The sequence below is a fragment of the Oncorhynchus kisutch genome, linkage group LG21 (genome assembly GCF_002021735.2).
Source record: "Oncorhynchus kisutch isolate 150728-3 linkage group LG21, Okis_V2, whole genome shotgun sequence".
In the NCBI taxonomy this organism is placed as follows: Eukaryota; Metazoa; Chordata; class Actinopteri; order Salmoniformes; family Salmonidae; genus Oncorhynchus; species Oncorhynchus kisutch.
In genome coordinates, this window is record NC_034194.2 from 15,138,621 (window position 1) to 15,155,563 (window position 16,943).

General features: G+C 42.2%; 1 protein-coding gene across 1 annotated transcript in view; it reads right to left on the bottom strand.

Moving 5' to 3' along the window:
- slc16a10 (solute carrier family 16 member 10) overlaps nt 1-14,604 on the bottom strand; it is a 61,389-nt gene extending 46,785 nt beyond the window's left edge. Inside the window, exon 1 of the mRNA XM_020454845.2 lies at nt 13,913-14,604. Coding sequence (XP_020310434.2) covers nt 13,913-14,264 — 352 coding nt within the window. The 5' untranslated portion in view covers nt 14,265-14,604. The remainder of the gene's footprint in view (nt 1-13,912) is intronic.
- Nucleotides 14,605-16,943: the final 2,339 nt, after the last annotated feature.

A 16,943-nucleotide genomic window follows, 5' to 3' on the forward strand; every position in this document is an offset into this window, starting at 1 on the left:
AAAAACCCTTGAATGAGTAGGTGTCCAAACCTTTGACTGGTTCTGAGATATAGATATCTATAAGGATGTGTTACTGGTGATGTTAAACCCTTCTCCAATAGTTGTTGAGATCTGAGATTCTGTGCAGCGTAGGCCAATGTCATATAGTCAACCAATCACATTTGTCAAATCCTTTCAGTCTAAATTCCAGCTAAACGTGGAGACGACAGTTAACTACTTACAAAAAGTGTGCTTCTGATGAAGAGCTTCAACAGTAAGTCAGGAGGATACAGACAGCTCAAGAGGTATGCTAAGATATGCAGAAAAACATACATTTTTGACATAATCGTCATGCTTAATTCTATGGCTTTAGATTGCAGGATAAATCTGTTTCAGGCGTTTGAAAAACACAGACCACACAGCAGCCATCTTAATGTACGGGGATTTCTGGGATGCATGACACCCCTGATCACAGCGCACAGAAAAGGGGAGGGTCTTTTTTTCTCTTCTACGTAAATCTCCTTAACGATTATCGTAAAGCATTAACAACTACTGAGCTGTTGAGGCGACAGAGAAATATTTACTACCTCATGACAGGATGATGAATACGAGACCACACAATATATCAGCAGAAAGATTACCCTGACTAACACTCAACTAGCAACTTTGAATAGCTCACTCGTGGCAGAAAAGCATAGAATAGAAGCTTGCTGGGAAATTGGAACAGTGCTCTTCCTGAGATCTTTAGTACTGGGGCAATGAGGGTCGCAACACCTCATCAAACCAACAGTAACTGGCCAGTACAGCCTAGCTGTCCCTGACTGCCCTCTCCTCACCACAGCACAGTCGAGACATACCTGCACAATGAATTTACATGTCCCCCTCCTGAGCGCCAGTATGGTGTTAGGATAATTTACTGTCAAGGGGTGTGTACTTCACACACACACGCCATGAGTTTACAGACACCACCTGATCTGTGATCACTCCTCTCTCGCTATCCTCTCACAACTAATACCACTAGATTAGCTAGTATTGTATCATTTGTATCATTTGTTTATCCTTTTCAGTTGGCTAGTTGAATGGGGATCAAGTGGCGTTCATTCGGTTTTCACCAGGAGGTCCTAGGGCCAAAGCAAAGGGCTTGTACCACTGCCCTCCATTTGCAGGGGTAACCATGGACCATACTAATTGGATTAAAAAGGGGACTCTAGATTGTCATTTAGATTTGACAGCTCTGGGGAAATGTCTAAATGCCATGACGTCAGTTAAACTGTTAGTGGCAATGACCCACACTGATGACCAACTAACCTGGTCAGCAGTCAGGCTGACATTCTTGAAGGAGAAGTTTATTTATTTATTTTATTTAAAAAAATATAAGCGGCAACATTATATTATATTTTCCTACGCAGAGCTGTGCAGGCCAGGGGTGTCCTTATAGTATACTGACACACCTGGCCTATACACCTAATTAGGGGAAATGGCTTGAGTCACATAAAATAGAACGTAACGGATACGGTTCGGGGGGGGGGGGGGGGATGTGTCTGGACACTTCTAGAACATGCCATTTACACAGATTTGGTTGTTAAAAAGTAAAGTTCTCCTTTAAGACTTATGGCAAATGACCAAGAGGGGCTGGCATTGTTTTCAAAGTCCCAACACCCAGACAACACCTTGTTGAAAAGTAGTTGGATGCACACTGTGTTAAGAAGCAGTGCGCCTTGGTTGGGTTGTGTATCGGAGGACGCATGACTTTCTAAGGTCTTCGAAAGCCAAGTCAACAAACAGGTCACTGACCATCTCGAATCCCACCGTACCTTCTCCGCTGTGCAATCTGGTTTCCGAGCCGGTCATGGGTGCACCTCAGCCACACTCAAGGTACTAAACGACATCATAACCGCCATCGATAAAAGACAGTACTGTGCAGCCGTCTTCATCGACCTTGCCAAGGCTTTCGACTCTGTCAATCACCATATTCTTATCGGCAGACTCAGTAGCCTCGGTTTTTCGGATGACTGCCTTGCCTGGTTCACCAATTACTTTGCAGACAGAGTTCAGTGTGTCAAATCGGAGGGCATGCTGTCCGGTCTTCTGGCAGTCTCTATGGGGGTGCCACAGGGTTCAATTCTCGGGCCGACTCTTTTCTCTGTGTATATCAATGATGTTGCTCTTGCTGCGGGCGATTCCCTGATCCACCTCTACGCAGACGACACCATTCTATATACTTTCGGCCCGTCTTTGGACACTGTGCTATCTAACCTCCAAACAAGCTTCAATGCCATACAACACTCCTTCCGTGGCCTCCAACTGCTCTTAAACGCTAGTAAAACCAAATGCATGCTTTTCAACCGGTCGCTGCCTGCACCTGCATGCCCGACTAGCATCACCACCCTGGATGGTTCCGACCTAGAATATGTGGACGTCTATAAGTACCTAGGTGTCTGGCTAGACTGCAAACTCTCCTTCCAGACTCATATCAAACATCTCCAATCGAAAATCAAATCAAGAGTCGGCTTTCTATTCCGCAACAAAGCCTCCTTCACTCAAGCCGCCAAGCTTACCCTAGTAAAACTGACTATCCTACCGATCCTCGACTTCGGCGATGTCATCTACAAAATGGCTTCCAACACTCTACTCAGCAAACTGGATGCAGTCTATCACAGTGCCATCCGTTTTGTCACTAAAGCACCTTATACCACCCACCACTGCGACTTGTATGCTCTAGTCGGCTGGCCCTCGCTACATATTCGTCGCCAGACCCACTGGCTCCAGGTCATCTACAAGTCTATGCTAGGTAAAGCTCCGCCTTATCTCAGCTCACTGGTCACGATGGCAACACCCATCCGTAGCACGCGCTCCAGCAGGTGTATCTCACTGATCATCCCTAAAGCCAACAACTCATTTGGCCGCCTTTCGTTCCAGTACTCTGCTGCCTGTGACTGGAACGAATTGCAAAAATCGCTGAAGTTGGAGACTTTTATCTCCCTCACCAACTTCAAACATCAGCTATCTGAGCAGCTAACCGATCGCTGCAGCTGTACATAGTCTATTGGTAAATAGCCCACCCTTTTCACCTACCTCATCCCCATACTGTTTTTATTTATTTACTTTTCTGCTCTTCTGCACACCAATATCTCTACCTGTACATGACCATCTGATCTTTTATCACTCCAGTGTTAATCTGCAAAATTGTAATTATTTGCCTACCTCCTCATGCCTTTTGCACACATTGTATATAGACCCCCCCTTTGTTTTCTACTGTGTTATTGACTTGTTAATTGTTTACTCCATGTGTAACTCTTTGTTGTATGCTCACACTGCTATGCTTTATCTTGGCCAGGTCGCAGTTGCAAATGAGAACTTGTTCTCAACTAGCCTACCTGGTTAAATAAAGGTGAAATAAAAAATAAATAAAATAAAAGTTGTTTTTTTTATAAGCAAACCTGGACAATAGTTAGGTTGAGGTTGAAGTTGAATCCTGAGGTTGAATGCCTTGCTCTTTTCTCTGGGTGTAAATATATTTATGCAAGAAGTTACTCTTTAGCTAAATTACCCTGACATGGCAGTTCAAGCTCTTTTATGGAGGTGCACCATAAATAGAAAAGGTAAAAGTACAAATCTAGTGCTATCTAGACCTAAGTCTATACACCAGTTCTTTGACATCAGCATTGCTAAACTAGTTGTGCATTGCTACTGAATAGGCTATCAGAGAATAAACCTGTTTGGAATTCTCTATCCACTTTAGTACTTTCAGGATGAACAACACAAATGTCAACATCAAACCATGTTGTTATACATTCCAACCGGTCCAACCGAAATTAAAACAGGCCCTGGGACGCATGTAACTTGGTTGCAACTACCAAAAACTACCAAATATGCTTTCAGACATGTTCTGCTATTCCCTGGTAGGAGCAGTGGTCACTGTACTCTAAGCCAATATTTGCAACATTCACCCTGGCTTTCCTAATACTGTACCTAACCCTCAGTTCCAATCCAAAGCTGTGTGTATAAACTGACATAGCCTATGCGTAACTGATAGATGCACCCAAACAAACACATCATTTTTCTTTAGTTGCATTCTGTAAAATTGTCATTAGTTGTACAAAAAAATAAAAATGTGGGGCCTCCTGAGTGTCGCAGTGGTCCAAGGCACTGCATCGCAGTGCTAGAGGAGTCACTACAGACCCGGGTTTGACCCCTGGCTGTATCACAGCCGGCCGTGATTGGGTGTTCCATAAGGCGGTGCACAATTGGCCCAGCGTTGTCCAGGTTAGGGGAGGGTTTGGCTGGGGGGGGCTTAACGTGCTCTAGCGACTCATTGTGGTGGGTAGGGGGCCTGCAGGCTGAACTCGGTCGTCGGTTGTCCGGTGTTTCCGCTGACACATTGGTGCGGCTGGCTTCCGGGTTAAGAAGCGCGGTTTGGCGGGTCATGTTTTTGAGGACGCATGACTCGACCTTCACCTCCCGAGCCCATTGTAGAGTTGCAGCGATGAGACAAGATCGAAATTTGGGAGAAAAGGGGGGTAAAAAAAACCTCATAATTATGAAAAGTATTGTCTGTAATGTATTTTTTGCTACAGTTGAAGTCAGAAGTTTACATACATTTCAGTTGGAGTCATTAAAACTCATTTTTTCAACCACTACACAAAGGTCTTGTTAAAAAACCATAGTTTTGGCAAGTCGGTTAGGACATCTACTTTGTGCATGACACAAGAAATGTTTCCAACAATTGTTGACAGATTATTTCACTGGGTCAGAAGTTTACATCCACTAAATTGACTGTGCCTTTAAACAGCTTGGAAAATTCCAGAAAATAAGGTCATGGCTTTACAAGCTTCTGATGGGCTAATTGACATCATTTGTGTCAATTGGAGGTGTACCTGTGGATGCATTTCAAGGCCTACCTTCAAAATCAGTGCCTCTATGCTTGACATCATGGGAAAATCAAAACAAATCAGCCAAGACCTCAGGAAAAAAAATTGTAGACCTCCACAAGTCTGGTTCATACTTGGGAGCAATTTCCAAATGCCTGAAGGTACCACGTTCATCAGTACAAACAATAGTACGCAAGTATAAACACCATGGGACCACGCAGCCGTCATACCGATCAGGAAGGAAATGCGTTCTGTCAGGAAGGAGATGCGAAAAGTGCAAATCAATCCCAGAACAACAGCAAAAGGACCTTGCAAAGATGCTGGAGCAAACAGGTACAGAAGTATCTATATCCACAGTAAAACGATGCCATTGGTGTCAGCTAATTGGGATCCTAATAAGAATCATAAAACCTCCATTTCAACTGAACAGACGATAACGCTAGCATAATGGCATGCATTTTACACCTCAAGAATTCTAGTCTACATGAACAATTGCAGGCTGGCCACAAAAAAAATGGTCTGCTAGTTTAAACATCAAGGAGGCCCGAATACCAGTAAGAATGTATTTCATACAGAATTTCTTAGAGACCCATAGCTATCTACCTATGCACATGAGGGCCAGTCCACCAAACTTTTTAACCCAGTCTGTGGCTTAAGATTACAGTTCAGTCACGCGTAGTGCCATAGAATTAGAGCACATCTCATGATGGCAAGCGTTCCATAAATTATCAATATAAGACGCATCAGTTAAGAAATACGGGTCGAATAAACACTACCAATATTTTTTAAATTGTGCATGCCTTAGGCTAGTCTTTGTTCCTGAAAATGAGTTCATATAAAATGATAAACATTTATATACTGCTCAAAAAAATTAAGGGAACACTTAAACACAATGTAACTCCAAGTCAATCACACTTCTGTGAAATCAAACTGTCCACTTAGGAAGCAACACTGATTGACAATAAATTTCACATGCTGTTGTGCAAATGGAATAGACAACAGGTGGAAATTATAGGCAATTAGCAAGACACCCCCAATAAAGGAGTGGTTCTGCAGGTGATAACCACAGACCACTTCTCAGTTCCTATGCTTTCTGGCTGATGTTTTGGTCACTTTTGAATGCTGGCGGTGCTTTCACTCTAGTGGTAGCATGAGACGGAGTCTACAACCCACACAAGTGGCTCAGGTAGTGCAGCTCATCCAGGATGGCACATCAATGCGAGCTGTGGCAAGAAGGTTTGCTGTGTCTGTCAGCGTAGTGTCCAGAGCATGGAGGCGCTACCAGGAGACAGGCCAGTACATCAGGAGACGTGGAGGAGGTCGTAGGAGGGCAACAACCCAGCAGCAGGACCGCTACCTCCGCCTTTGTGCAAGGAGGAGCAGGAGGAGCACTGCCAGAGCCCTGCAAAATGACCTCCAGCAGGCCACAAATGTGCATGAGTCTGCTCAAACGGTCAGAAACAGACTCCATGAGGGTGGTATGAGGGCCCGATGTCCACAGGTGGGGGATGTGCTTACAGCCCAACACCGTGCAGGACGTTTGGCATTTGCCAGAGAACACCAAGATTGGCAAATTCGCCACTGGCGCCCTGTGCTCTTCACAGAGGAAAGCAGATTCACACTGAGCACGCGACAGACGTGACAGAGTCTGGAGACGCAGTGGAGAACGTTCTACTGCCTGTAACATCCTCCAGCATGACCAGTTTGGCGGTGGGTCAGTCATGGTGTGGGGTGGGATTTCTTTGGGGGGCCGCACAGCCCTCCATGTGCTCGCCAGAGGTAGCCTGACTGCCATTAGGTACTGAGATGAGATCCTCAGACCCCTTGTGAGACCATATGCTGGTGCGGTTGGCCCTCGGTCCTCCTAATGTAAGACAATGCTAGACCTGGAGTGTGTCAGCAGTTCCAGCAAGAGGAAGGCATTGATGCTATGGACTGGCCCGCCCGTTCCCCAGACCTGAATCCAATTGAGCACATCTGGGACATCATGTATCGCTCCATCCACCAACGCCACGTTGCACCAGACTGTCCAGGAGTTGGCGGATGCTTTAGTCCAGGTCTGGGAGGAGATCACTCAGGAGACCATCAGCCACCTCATCAGGAGCATGCCCAGGCGTTGTTGGGAGGTCATACAGGCACGTGGAGGCCACACACACACACACACACACTACTGAGCCTCATTTTGACTTGTTTTAAGGACATTACATCAAAGTTGGATCAGCCTGTAGTGTGGTTTTCCACTTTAAATTTTGAGTGAGACTCCAAATCCAGACCTCAATGGGTTGATCAATTTGATTTCCATTGATAATTTGTGTGATTTTGTTGTCAGCACATTCAACTATGTAAAAAAAAAAAATGTAATAAGAATATTTCATTCAGATCTAGGATGTTTTATTTTAGTGTTCCCTTTATTTTTTTGAGCGGTGTATATTATTGCAGAGATTCTTGAAAGTCTTAACAATCCTTGTCCGGCTAGGAAACTTTAACCCTTTTTTTTTTATAGTTGAAAAGAATTAAAGGATTTCATGTAGTTTCTTGCAATCGCCCTCTGACTCGAAATAATATTTATCTCAAAACATTGACTCCTAATTATTATTTTTTTGTTTTAAAAAAAAGGGGGTTTTAGTCAACTCAGATTTGTATAAAATTGTCAATTAATCAGGAATGAGCAGGGTCAGCTATACCATAAGGACCCCTTCTTCATCTACTGATTGCATGTAGTACAACAAGACAACGCATGGTCCTGAAAGACCTCTACTTTTGATCGATTTAAACAATATTGAAATCACCATCATAACCTGTCAACTCCATCTCCCTTATAGATTAAGATTGAACATTATAACCATAAAACCTATTTTTTTTAAAAGAATGAGTTAAGAGTCATAAAGCAACTGAGGAAAAACAATTACTATGTAGGCCACTTGAATAATTAAGATAAATATGCAATTTGGCAACTCCGTAAAGCATTAGCTCAGATTTTTCTTTTTATATATTATTTCAGAGTGCTGAAAGATCTGATAGAATGGTTGTTTTTAAATTGTAGATTTTCAAATGAATCATTTCACATATTTTACCTTTTTTTTTTATTTAACTTGAATTTGAGGTAAAAATGTCAGTTGAGCAATGAGAATTCCTAATTCAATGGTTTTGAATATCTGTTGTCAACTCAGTCACTGATGGCTAATCCCACTAAGATCTCTTTTTTGTCAATGTTTGAATCACTCTTTTGCAACATATGCTTAAACTATTGAAGTCCCCTTTGCTTTATAAATGTTGTTTAAAACAAAAGGTGAGATTTGGATTACATATTTTAATAATCTGACGTTATACTAAAACAATCGAGGCCTTTAAACATTTTTGGGCCAATAAATTGAAAAACGTTGTTTGTTGTGAGTCTGATGGAGTTGAAATAAATCCAGTGTATTGCATTTTATGAAGAAAAATATATTTTTTAAATTATTAAAAAGTAGGTTGTTACTTTACAGCATGGGTGTCAAACTCATTCCATGGAGGGTCTAGTGTCCACTGTTTTCTCCTTTCAATTAAGACCTAGACAAAATAGGTGAGGGGAGATCCTTACTAAATCACTTAATACATCAATCAAGGACAAGGGAGGAGCAAAAACCCACAGACACTCTGCAGAATGAGTTTGTCACGTGCTTTACATGGTGTGATTACTTATCTGATACTGTGAGGGCTGATACTTAATCAAAATTAAGTTGATTGTCCCATCTTTCAAGAATTCCTGATTGCATAACAGCACAAATGAAAATTGGTAATAGTGTATAGGCTTAAAAGTGCAACTACATGATTGATTATACAGGTGTACTATCTTAAAGTGACCAGTTTCTCACAGCAGGAAGATAATCCTGCAACAGGAAATTTTAATTATAATTACCCCTTTCCTTCAGTCAAATGACCTAGTGGCATCACGGGTGGAATTATATTCATATTTTTCATAACTAATAAACAGTTTATTTTTTGCCGCCAAAAACCCAGTGTTTCTATGTGAAACAGCGTTGTTATATTTGAGTCTTGTGTGGTGTATACTAAGTGTAATATTGGGATGCAAACTCAAAATGTAATACATTTCAACTCTATATCTGACATGGTACAGGCCCTTAACCATGTGTGGGAGGTGTATACTTTTGTTTCCAAGTAGATTTGTTTAAGACTACCAAGAAACACTCAGTGAACCTAATTCATCCCACTGCAGTAAAAAGTTGATGAATTTTTTTGTAGGAGTTGATACATTTTGAGTCAGTGTAAATCAAGTCTGAAATTTTAAAGTGGAAATTAAAACTTCAAGCCTTTTTAAACATTGAATACATGCCAAGTTTGCGACAACAGTGATCAAATTAAGATATCTGTAGTACTCTGAAAGCATCTCTTTTATCTCCCATCCAACCCAATGTTCCCTGACAGGTCATGGAGAATTCATTTACAAATAATGTCGTCACAATTCATCAGGAAATGAATTGCTTGGAAAATTAGGCCAATCTGATGGAGTACAATACAATCTTGTTTACCCTGTTACACGGAATTGAATTAGTGTTTCACTATCTAAAAACACCTCACTCTGTGAAAGAAATTCCATAGACGGAAGGGACAAAGTTCAATTAGGATGATTGATTGTGCGTCAATTTAAACTAGTCTTAATATCAACGCAATGGGCCTCCCACCAACGGCCTTCCTTTGCACTTCTACTTAGGAGACTTCCTGACAGAGGCAGGTAGCATTTAGGTAGCATTTGTGCAACATAATAATCTCCCCCCCCCCTTGAACCCCCATGTTGGGGAGAGAAAGGACGTAAATGAATGTTGACCGAGGTCATTAGTCCAACTGTTGAGACAAACCACACCTAACAGAAAATTGTCCAACTGGTGACTGGAGAGCCAACACCTTTACGATCTGATTGGATAGGAAGGGGTCAAGGGGCTCATGTTGGTGTATCAAGTTTATAGATTGACCCTAGACAACACCCATTTAGGCCTATTTAAAAAGTCTACTTTACCTGAGTGACAGCTAATTTGAGGTCCCAGTTCATCTCAACACCATTGGGACCATTGAGTATGCTCATGTTAACGTTGAGGTTTTAATACCAGTTAGAGATTAGCCCGGGTCTTCAAGAAATTGAATAATCTTTGGTATTCTACAACAAGATTATAAAATAAACTTCTTGCTTCGTTTATGATCCATCTACGTCCAGAAACCCCATCCTATATGTTCCCCGTTACTTCTGCAGCCATACAAGAACACATTGAAATGTTCACGTTTCCTCTGGCAGCCAACCAGCAATCCAAAAAAGGCATACCCAGAGTCCGGCAAAATATACATTATACAGTGCCTTTTGAAACTATTCAGACCCCTTGACTTTTTTCACATTGTTACTTTACTGCCTTATTCGAAAATGGATTAAATCGACACAATACCCCATAATGACAAAGCAAAAACATGTTAAGGCATTTTCTAATTTATAAAAAATAAAACTGAAATATGACATTTACATAAGTATTCAGACCCTTAGTACTTTGTTGAAGCACCTTTGGCAGCGATTACAGCATCAAGTCGTCTTGGGTATGATGCCACAAGCTTGGCACACCTATATTTGAGGAGTTTCTCCCCTTCTCTGCAGATCCACTCAAGCGTTGTCAGGTTGGTCAGGGAGCATTGCTGCACAGCTATTTTCAGGTCTCTCCAGAGATGTTCAATCGGGTTCAAGTCCAGGCTCTGGCTGGGCCATTCAGAGACTTGTCCCGAAGCCATTCCTGCATTTTCTTGGCTGTGTGCTTAGGGTCTTTGTCCTTTTTGAAGGTGAATCTTTACCCCAGTCTGATATCCTGAGAGCTCTGGAGTAGGTTTTCATCAAGGATCTCTCTGCATTTTGTTCATGTCATCTTTGCCTTGCCTTGACTGGTCTCCCAGTCCCTGCCGCTGAAAACATTCCCACAGCATGATGCTGCCACCACCATGCTTCACCATAGGGATGGTGCCAGGTTTCCTCCAGACGTGATGCATGGCATTTAGGCCAAAGACTTCGATCTTGGTTTCATCAGACCAGAGAATCTTGTTTCTCATGGTCAGTCTTTAGGTGACTTTTGGCAAACTCCAAGCGGGCTGTCATGTGCCTTTAACTGAGGAGTGGCTTCCGCCTGGCCAGTCTACCATAAAGGTCTTATTGGTGGAGTGCTGCGGAGATGGTTGTCCTTCTGGAAGATTCTCCCAATCTCCAAAGATGAACTTTATAGCTCTGTCAGAGTGACCATCGGGTTCTTGGTCACCTCCCTGACCAAGGCCCTTCTTCCCAATTGGTCAGCTGTAGGAAGAGTTTGTGGTTCCAAATTGCTTCCATGTAAGAATGATGGAGGCCACTGCGTTTTTGGGGACCTTCAATGCTGCAGATATTTTTGATACCCTTCTCCAGATCTGTGCCTTGACACAATCCTGTCTCAGAGCGCTATGGAAAATTCCTTCAACCTCGTGGCTTGGTTTTTGCTCTGACATGCCCTGTTAACCTTATATAAACAGGTATGTGTGTGCCCTTCTAAATCATGTCCAATTAATTGAATTTATTACAGGTGTACTCCAATCAAGTTGTAGAAACATCAAGGATGATCAATGGAAACAGGATGCACCGAAGCTCAATTTCAAGTCTCATAGCAAATAGTCTTATGTAAAGACTTTTTTTATTTGAATACATTTGAAAACTATTCCAAAAACCTGTTTTCACTGTCATTATGGGGTTGTGTGTGTAGATTTCTGAGGATTATAAATGGTTTTCTCCATTTTAGGATAAGGCTCTAACGTAACAAAATGTGGAAAAAGTCAAGGTGTCTGAATACTTTCCGAAGGCACTGTATGTGTTGCCAAAGGTTCCAGAAGCACCCCCACTGTCTGGGACCTGTATCTACTGGCAGTGTGCCTAGCTGGATTATGTTCCTCTCAGGCTCTCCCTAGGTGAAACCTCTCTGACAACTGGAGAGGGACTACGAGGGAAAGTGGAAGGCGGGCGACAGCTGTACTTGAAGCACGCTGACGCAATCCCTGCTACTAATTTCAGACTGAGGAAGGAGGGGACTATGTTTACACTTTGGGGCGGGGGAACAATCTGAGTTCAGTAGGCCTAAGTATGGTACTGAAGAAAAACAATATAACAAGGAAATCCATGACCAATGAGTGATTAGTTTGAATTATAATGAATTGTAATTACAATGTGACAATGTTTTGATTAAGTGAATGCTTTGATTAGTAGCTATCAGTTAACAGGATGTGATTAATCTATATCTGGATTAATAACAAATCTTCCTAATAAAATCAGAACAATGTCAATGTGAGGACAAGGGTGATTACTGATTGCCTTATCAAATCTATGATGATTAACACTGCCAAGGACAGTGCATCTTCCCAGCTTTGATCCTACATTTGATGCATGACCTTCCCTTTGAAAAGGTCATAGTCTACACAATGAGTCTTCTTCACACGTTAACCTAATCAAAGCATGGAAAAATAGCCTTCTCGCACATTTATTAGTGTCCAAATGTAGCCCTTCACACATCAACAGAAACCCCCAATAACATCAGCTACCGGTGGCTGAAGCCACAGCGAAACAACGTAGGATCATTATCCATGTGGTAGTGGTGAACCTTTAGCCATGGAAAAGAAGAAAAAAAACACACTGAGCAACCTCACGGTCTGTCTGAACAGACTGTTTCCAGGCATGTTTTAACACTTTAATGGCCCCCGAAACTGACACAGCTGTGGTAATTTGTATGCCTGTGTTATACAAAGGATGTTCTTATTTAATACTGTAAGGATGAAATGACAGTGTAATTTATATCCATTAAAACTGAGATCCCGAAAGGTGAAATAGCACCACCGGTCGACCCCAAGGCGCATTTGCTTTTGTTTTGTTGACTAAACAGAAGTGAGGAGCGTAGAAACAGAGATGAGCAGTGTAGTAAAAACAATTGCAACACATATTCTGCGGTACTAACGCGTTGGGGGGGTCTGTATTCGTTGTATGCAGTAATTACTTTGTTGTAATATCCCAAATGGACGTGTCACCATTAAGGATTCCAGCTTTAACTAACTGCCATATGAGGACACAATCTTTAATGGGCTTCTTTTCTGAAACATTAACCTTGAAATGCTAAGGTATTCTGGGGTCCTGCTCTTTCATGAACATTTAATGAGTTTTGTATGCACCACAAGAGCAGCTGCCAAAGAATGCACATTGAGACTGGAGAGAGAGTCAGTGGGAGCGGAAATATGCCCCTTGCCCTGTTCCTAGTAGTCTGTACATAGGCTACATGGTCATATGGGAATGAAGGGAAGTATGCAGATAGCAAAAGTGTGTCTGGCTAACATAAGCAGATGGATAAATGACAAATGTCAATGATGTTATTTTATGTCAGTGAGGGTGGACAATGATTTCCACCACACAATGAATCACTTTTACTGTCAGGGGCCGGTTAAGAGGGGTGTAAAGTAACACAACAACAACAACAAAAAGAGTAGAACAGATATGATTGTCATGCAACCCTGCACACCTGTAGCCACCTAAACGTAGGGGGGGGGGGGGGGGACACCGGGGAGCTGGACATGATTTACACAACTTTCCAAAATGAAAAGCTACAGTTGAATGAGGCCCGCTTCTAATCGAGACATGTAGCTAGTATCCACTGGTTTATATAAAATTATTTGGCACGCTTAGCTGGCTGTTTGCGACTGACTCTTATTGAAATGCCGGCCTAAACGAACCGTATGGAGCTAACGTTCAACGAATGACTTAGCCATGTGCATCGCACGCTCGACTCGCTGACTGACAGTAAACAATCTTGAGTTGAACGTGAGCCAACTGTATTTTGCAATAGTGTGTTTTTTTATGCCGTTGCCTAATCAGAATGTATTTACGTGGCTTAGCCATACCAGGTAGTGCAATAATGAATTTCACATTATGAAGTGCAGCCAAAAAGGAGTACACATATTTGATTATGTATGCACTACACCTACTACGGTATTTGGCTACATAGCTGTGCTCGCTACCCATTTTGTGAACTCACCTGTTTTAAACCGGAGGTCGTCATCTGTTGGTGAGCCGAATTCTTTCAGGAGGGACATGAACAGGATGCCAAAAGCGTTCTGGATCCCGAACACCGCTCCATTGCACCACATTGCAGCCAGCATAACCACCCAACCCCATCCTCCTTCTGGGTGCACGAACTCGGGCTCCTCCACAGCCACGGGAACCTGCTCTTGGATGGTTCCTTTACTATCCCCGTTCTCGTTCTTTTCCTCAGCATCGTCCGAGCGCTTTTCCTCTGCTTTCATTGGTGTCTCCTCTGCAGGCTCCGCAGCGACCGTTTCTTTACTTGCATCAGATTCAATGTCTGTCATGTTGGTACCTGCTGTCATTTCTTGGAGCGACTGTGCAGATTTTTAACACTGTCAAATATGATGACAGCAATATACCGGTAACTAGTCTAAATGGTGCGCTCTCAAGCTGCAGCCAAACTCAACTGAAGAGAATCAGATAATGGTATGTCCCAAATCGTGTCTATCTACAAATAGGAATACTTCGCATCTCCTTTCAGCGAATTGTTATCTGGAAGATGCATCCATTCAGAAGCAGAAGCCGTATTGAAAATGTCTACCACCAGCTCGCACTGTCTGAAGTGTAAAACACCAGTGTTGCAATATTGTATAAATAGATACACGGGGGGCGGGTTGTGCATACATTATGCCGGTATCTGTCACTGATTGGACGCATTGCTGTCTTTTTAAAGTATGACGCCAGAGCATTGAATAGTCACTGTAGCGATTGAAAAATATGAAAAAATACTTTCTTAAAGACAAGATCCAGAACACATTTATTTCACCTGGTTATAGAGATAACTTCTGCTTGCAAGGAAAAAGTTCATTTAGGAGTCTCGGAACTATAATTTGTTCCATAATCCAAAAAATGTAATCAATCCGGATTCATTTTACATACAGTGCCTTGCGAAAGTATTCGGCCCCCTTGAACTTTGCGACCTTTTGCCACATTTCAGGCTTCAAACATAAAGATATAAAACTGTATTTTTTTGTGAAGAATCAACAACAAGTGGGACACAATCATGAAGTGGAACGACATTTATTGGATATTTCAAACTTTTTTAACAAATCAAGAACTGAAAAATTGGGAGTGCAAAATTATTCAGCCCCTTTACTTTCAGTGCAGCAAACTCTCTCCAGAAGTTCAGTGAGGATCTCTGAATGATCCAATGTTGACCTAAATGACTAATGATGATAAATACAATCCACCTGTGTGTAATCAAGTCTCCGTATAAATGCACCTGCACTGTGATAGTCTCAGAGGTCCGTTAAAAGCGCAGAGAGCATCATGAAGAACAAGGAACACACCAGGCAGGTCCGAGATACTGTTGTGAAGAAGTTTAAAGCCGGATTTGGATACAAAAAGATTTCCCAAGCTTTAAACATCCCAAGGAGCACTGTGCAAGCGATAATATTGAAATGGATGGAGTATCAGACCACTGCAAATCTACCAAGACCTGGCCGTCCCTCTAAACTTTCAGCTCATACAAGGAGAATACTGATCAGAGATGCAGCCAAGAGGCCCATGATCACTCTGGATGAACTGCAGAGATCTACAGCTGAGGTGGGAGACTCTGTCCATAGGACAACAATCAGTCATATATTGCACAAATCTGGCCTTTATGGAAGAGTGGCAAGAAGAAAGCCATTTCTTAAAGATATCCATAAAAAGTGTTGTTTAAAGTTTGCCACAAGCCACCTGGGAGACACACCAAACATGTGGAAGAAGGTGCTCTGGTCAGATGAAACCAAAATTGAACTTTTTGGCAACAATGCAAAACGTTATGTTTGGCGTAAAAGCAACACAGCTCATCACCCTGAACACAGTATCCCCACTGTCAAACATGGTGGTGGCAGCATCATGGTTTGGGCCTGCTTTTCTTCAGCAGGGACAGGGAAGATGGTTAAAATTGATGGGAAGATGGATGGAGCCAAATACAGGACCATTCTGGAAGAAAACCTGATGGAGTCTGCAAAAGACCTGAGACTGGGATGGAGATTTGTCTTCCAACAAGACAATGATCCAAAACATAAAGCAAAATCTACAATGGAATGGTTCAAAAATAAACATATCCAGGTGTTAGAATGGCCAAGTCAAAGTCCAGACCTGAATCCAATCGAGAATCTGTGGAGAGAACTGAAAACTGCTGTTCACAAATGCTCTCCATCCAACGTCACTGAGCTCGAGCTGTTTTGCAAGGAGGAATGGGAAAAAATGTCTCTCTCGATGTGCAAAACTGATAGAGACATACCCCAAGCGATTTACAGCTGTAATCGCAGCAAAAGGTGGCGCTACAAAGTATTAACTTAAGGGGGCTGAATAATTTTGCACGCCCAATTTCAGTTTTTGATTTGTTAAAAAAGTTTGAAATATCCAATAAATGTCGTTCCACTTCATGATTGTGTCCCAGTTGTTGATTCTTCACAAAAAAATACAGTTTTATATCTTTATGTTTGAAGCCTGAAATGTGGGAAAAGGTCGCAAAGTTCAAGGGGGCCGAATACTTTCGCAAGGCACTGTACAAAGGTGGTTAGGGAGATGGCAATTACCTGTTTTCATAAATAGCCTATTACCCAAAGTTTTCTGAATTATCCCCATGATCAGTAGGCCTATACATGATTTAAAAAACCGAAATCTAACACTTTTAAACACCTTCCTTTAAATAAGACAAATGTACTCTTTTTGCTATTGATTTCAATATAATGCCATAGCCAAGGTGGCACAGTGGTCTCAGGCACTGCATCTCAGTGGTTCGATTCCAGGCTGTATCACAACCGGCCATGATTTGGAATCCCATAGGGCGGTGCACAATAGGCCCAGCCTCATCTGGGTTAGGGTTTGGCACTGGATAGGCAGTAATTGTAAGTAATAATTTGTTCTTAACTGACTTGCATAGTTAAAAAGGTTCAATAAAATAATATTAACTATGAATTTAGCAGCTCAATAGTCAAACAGTGACCTTGTGTACAAAGTTACATTTCTGGATGTTTCTGGGGATG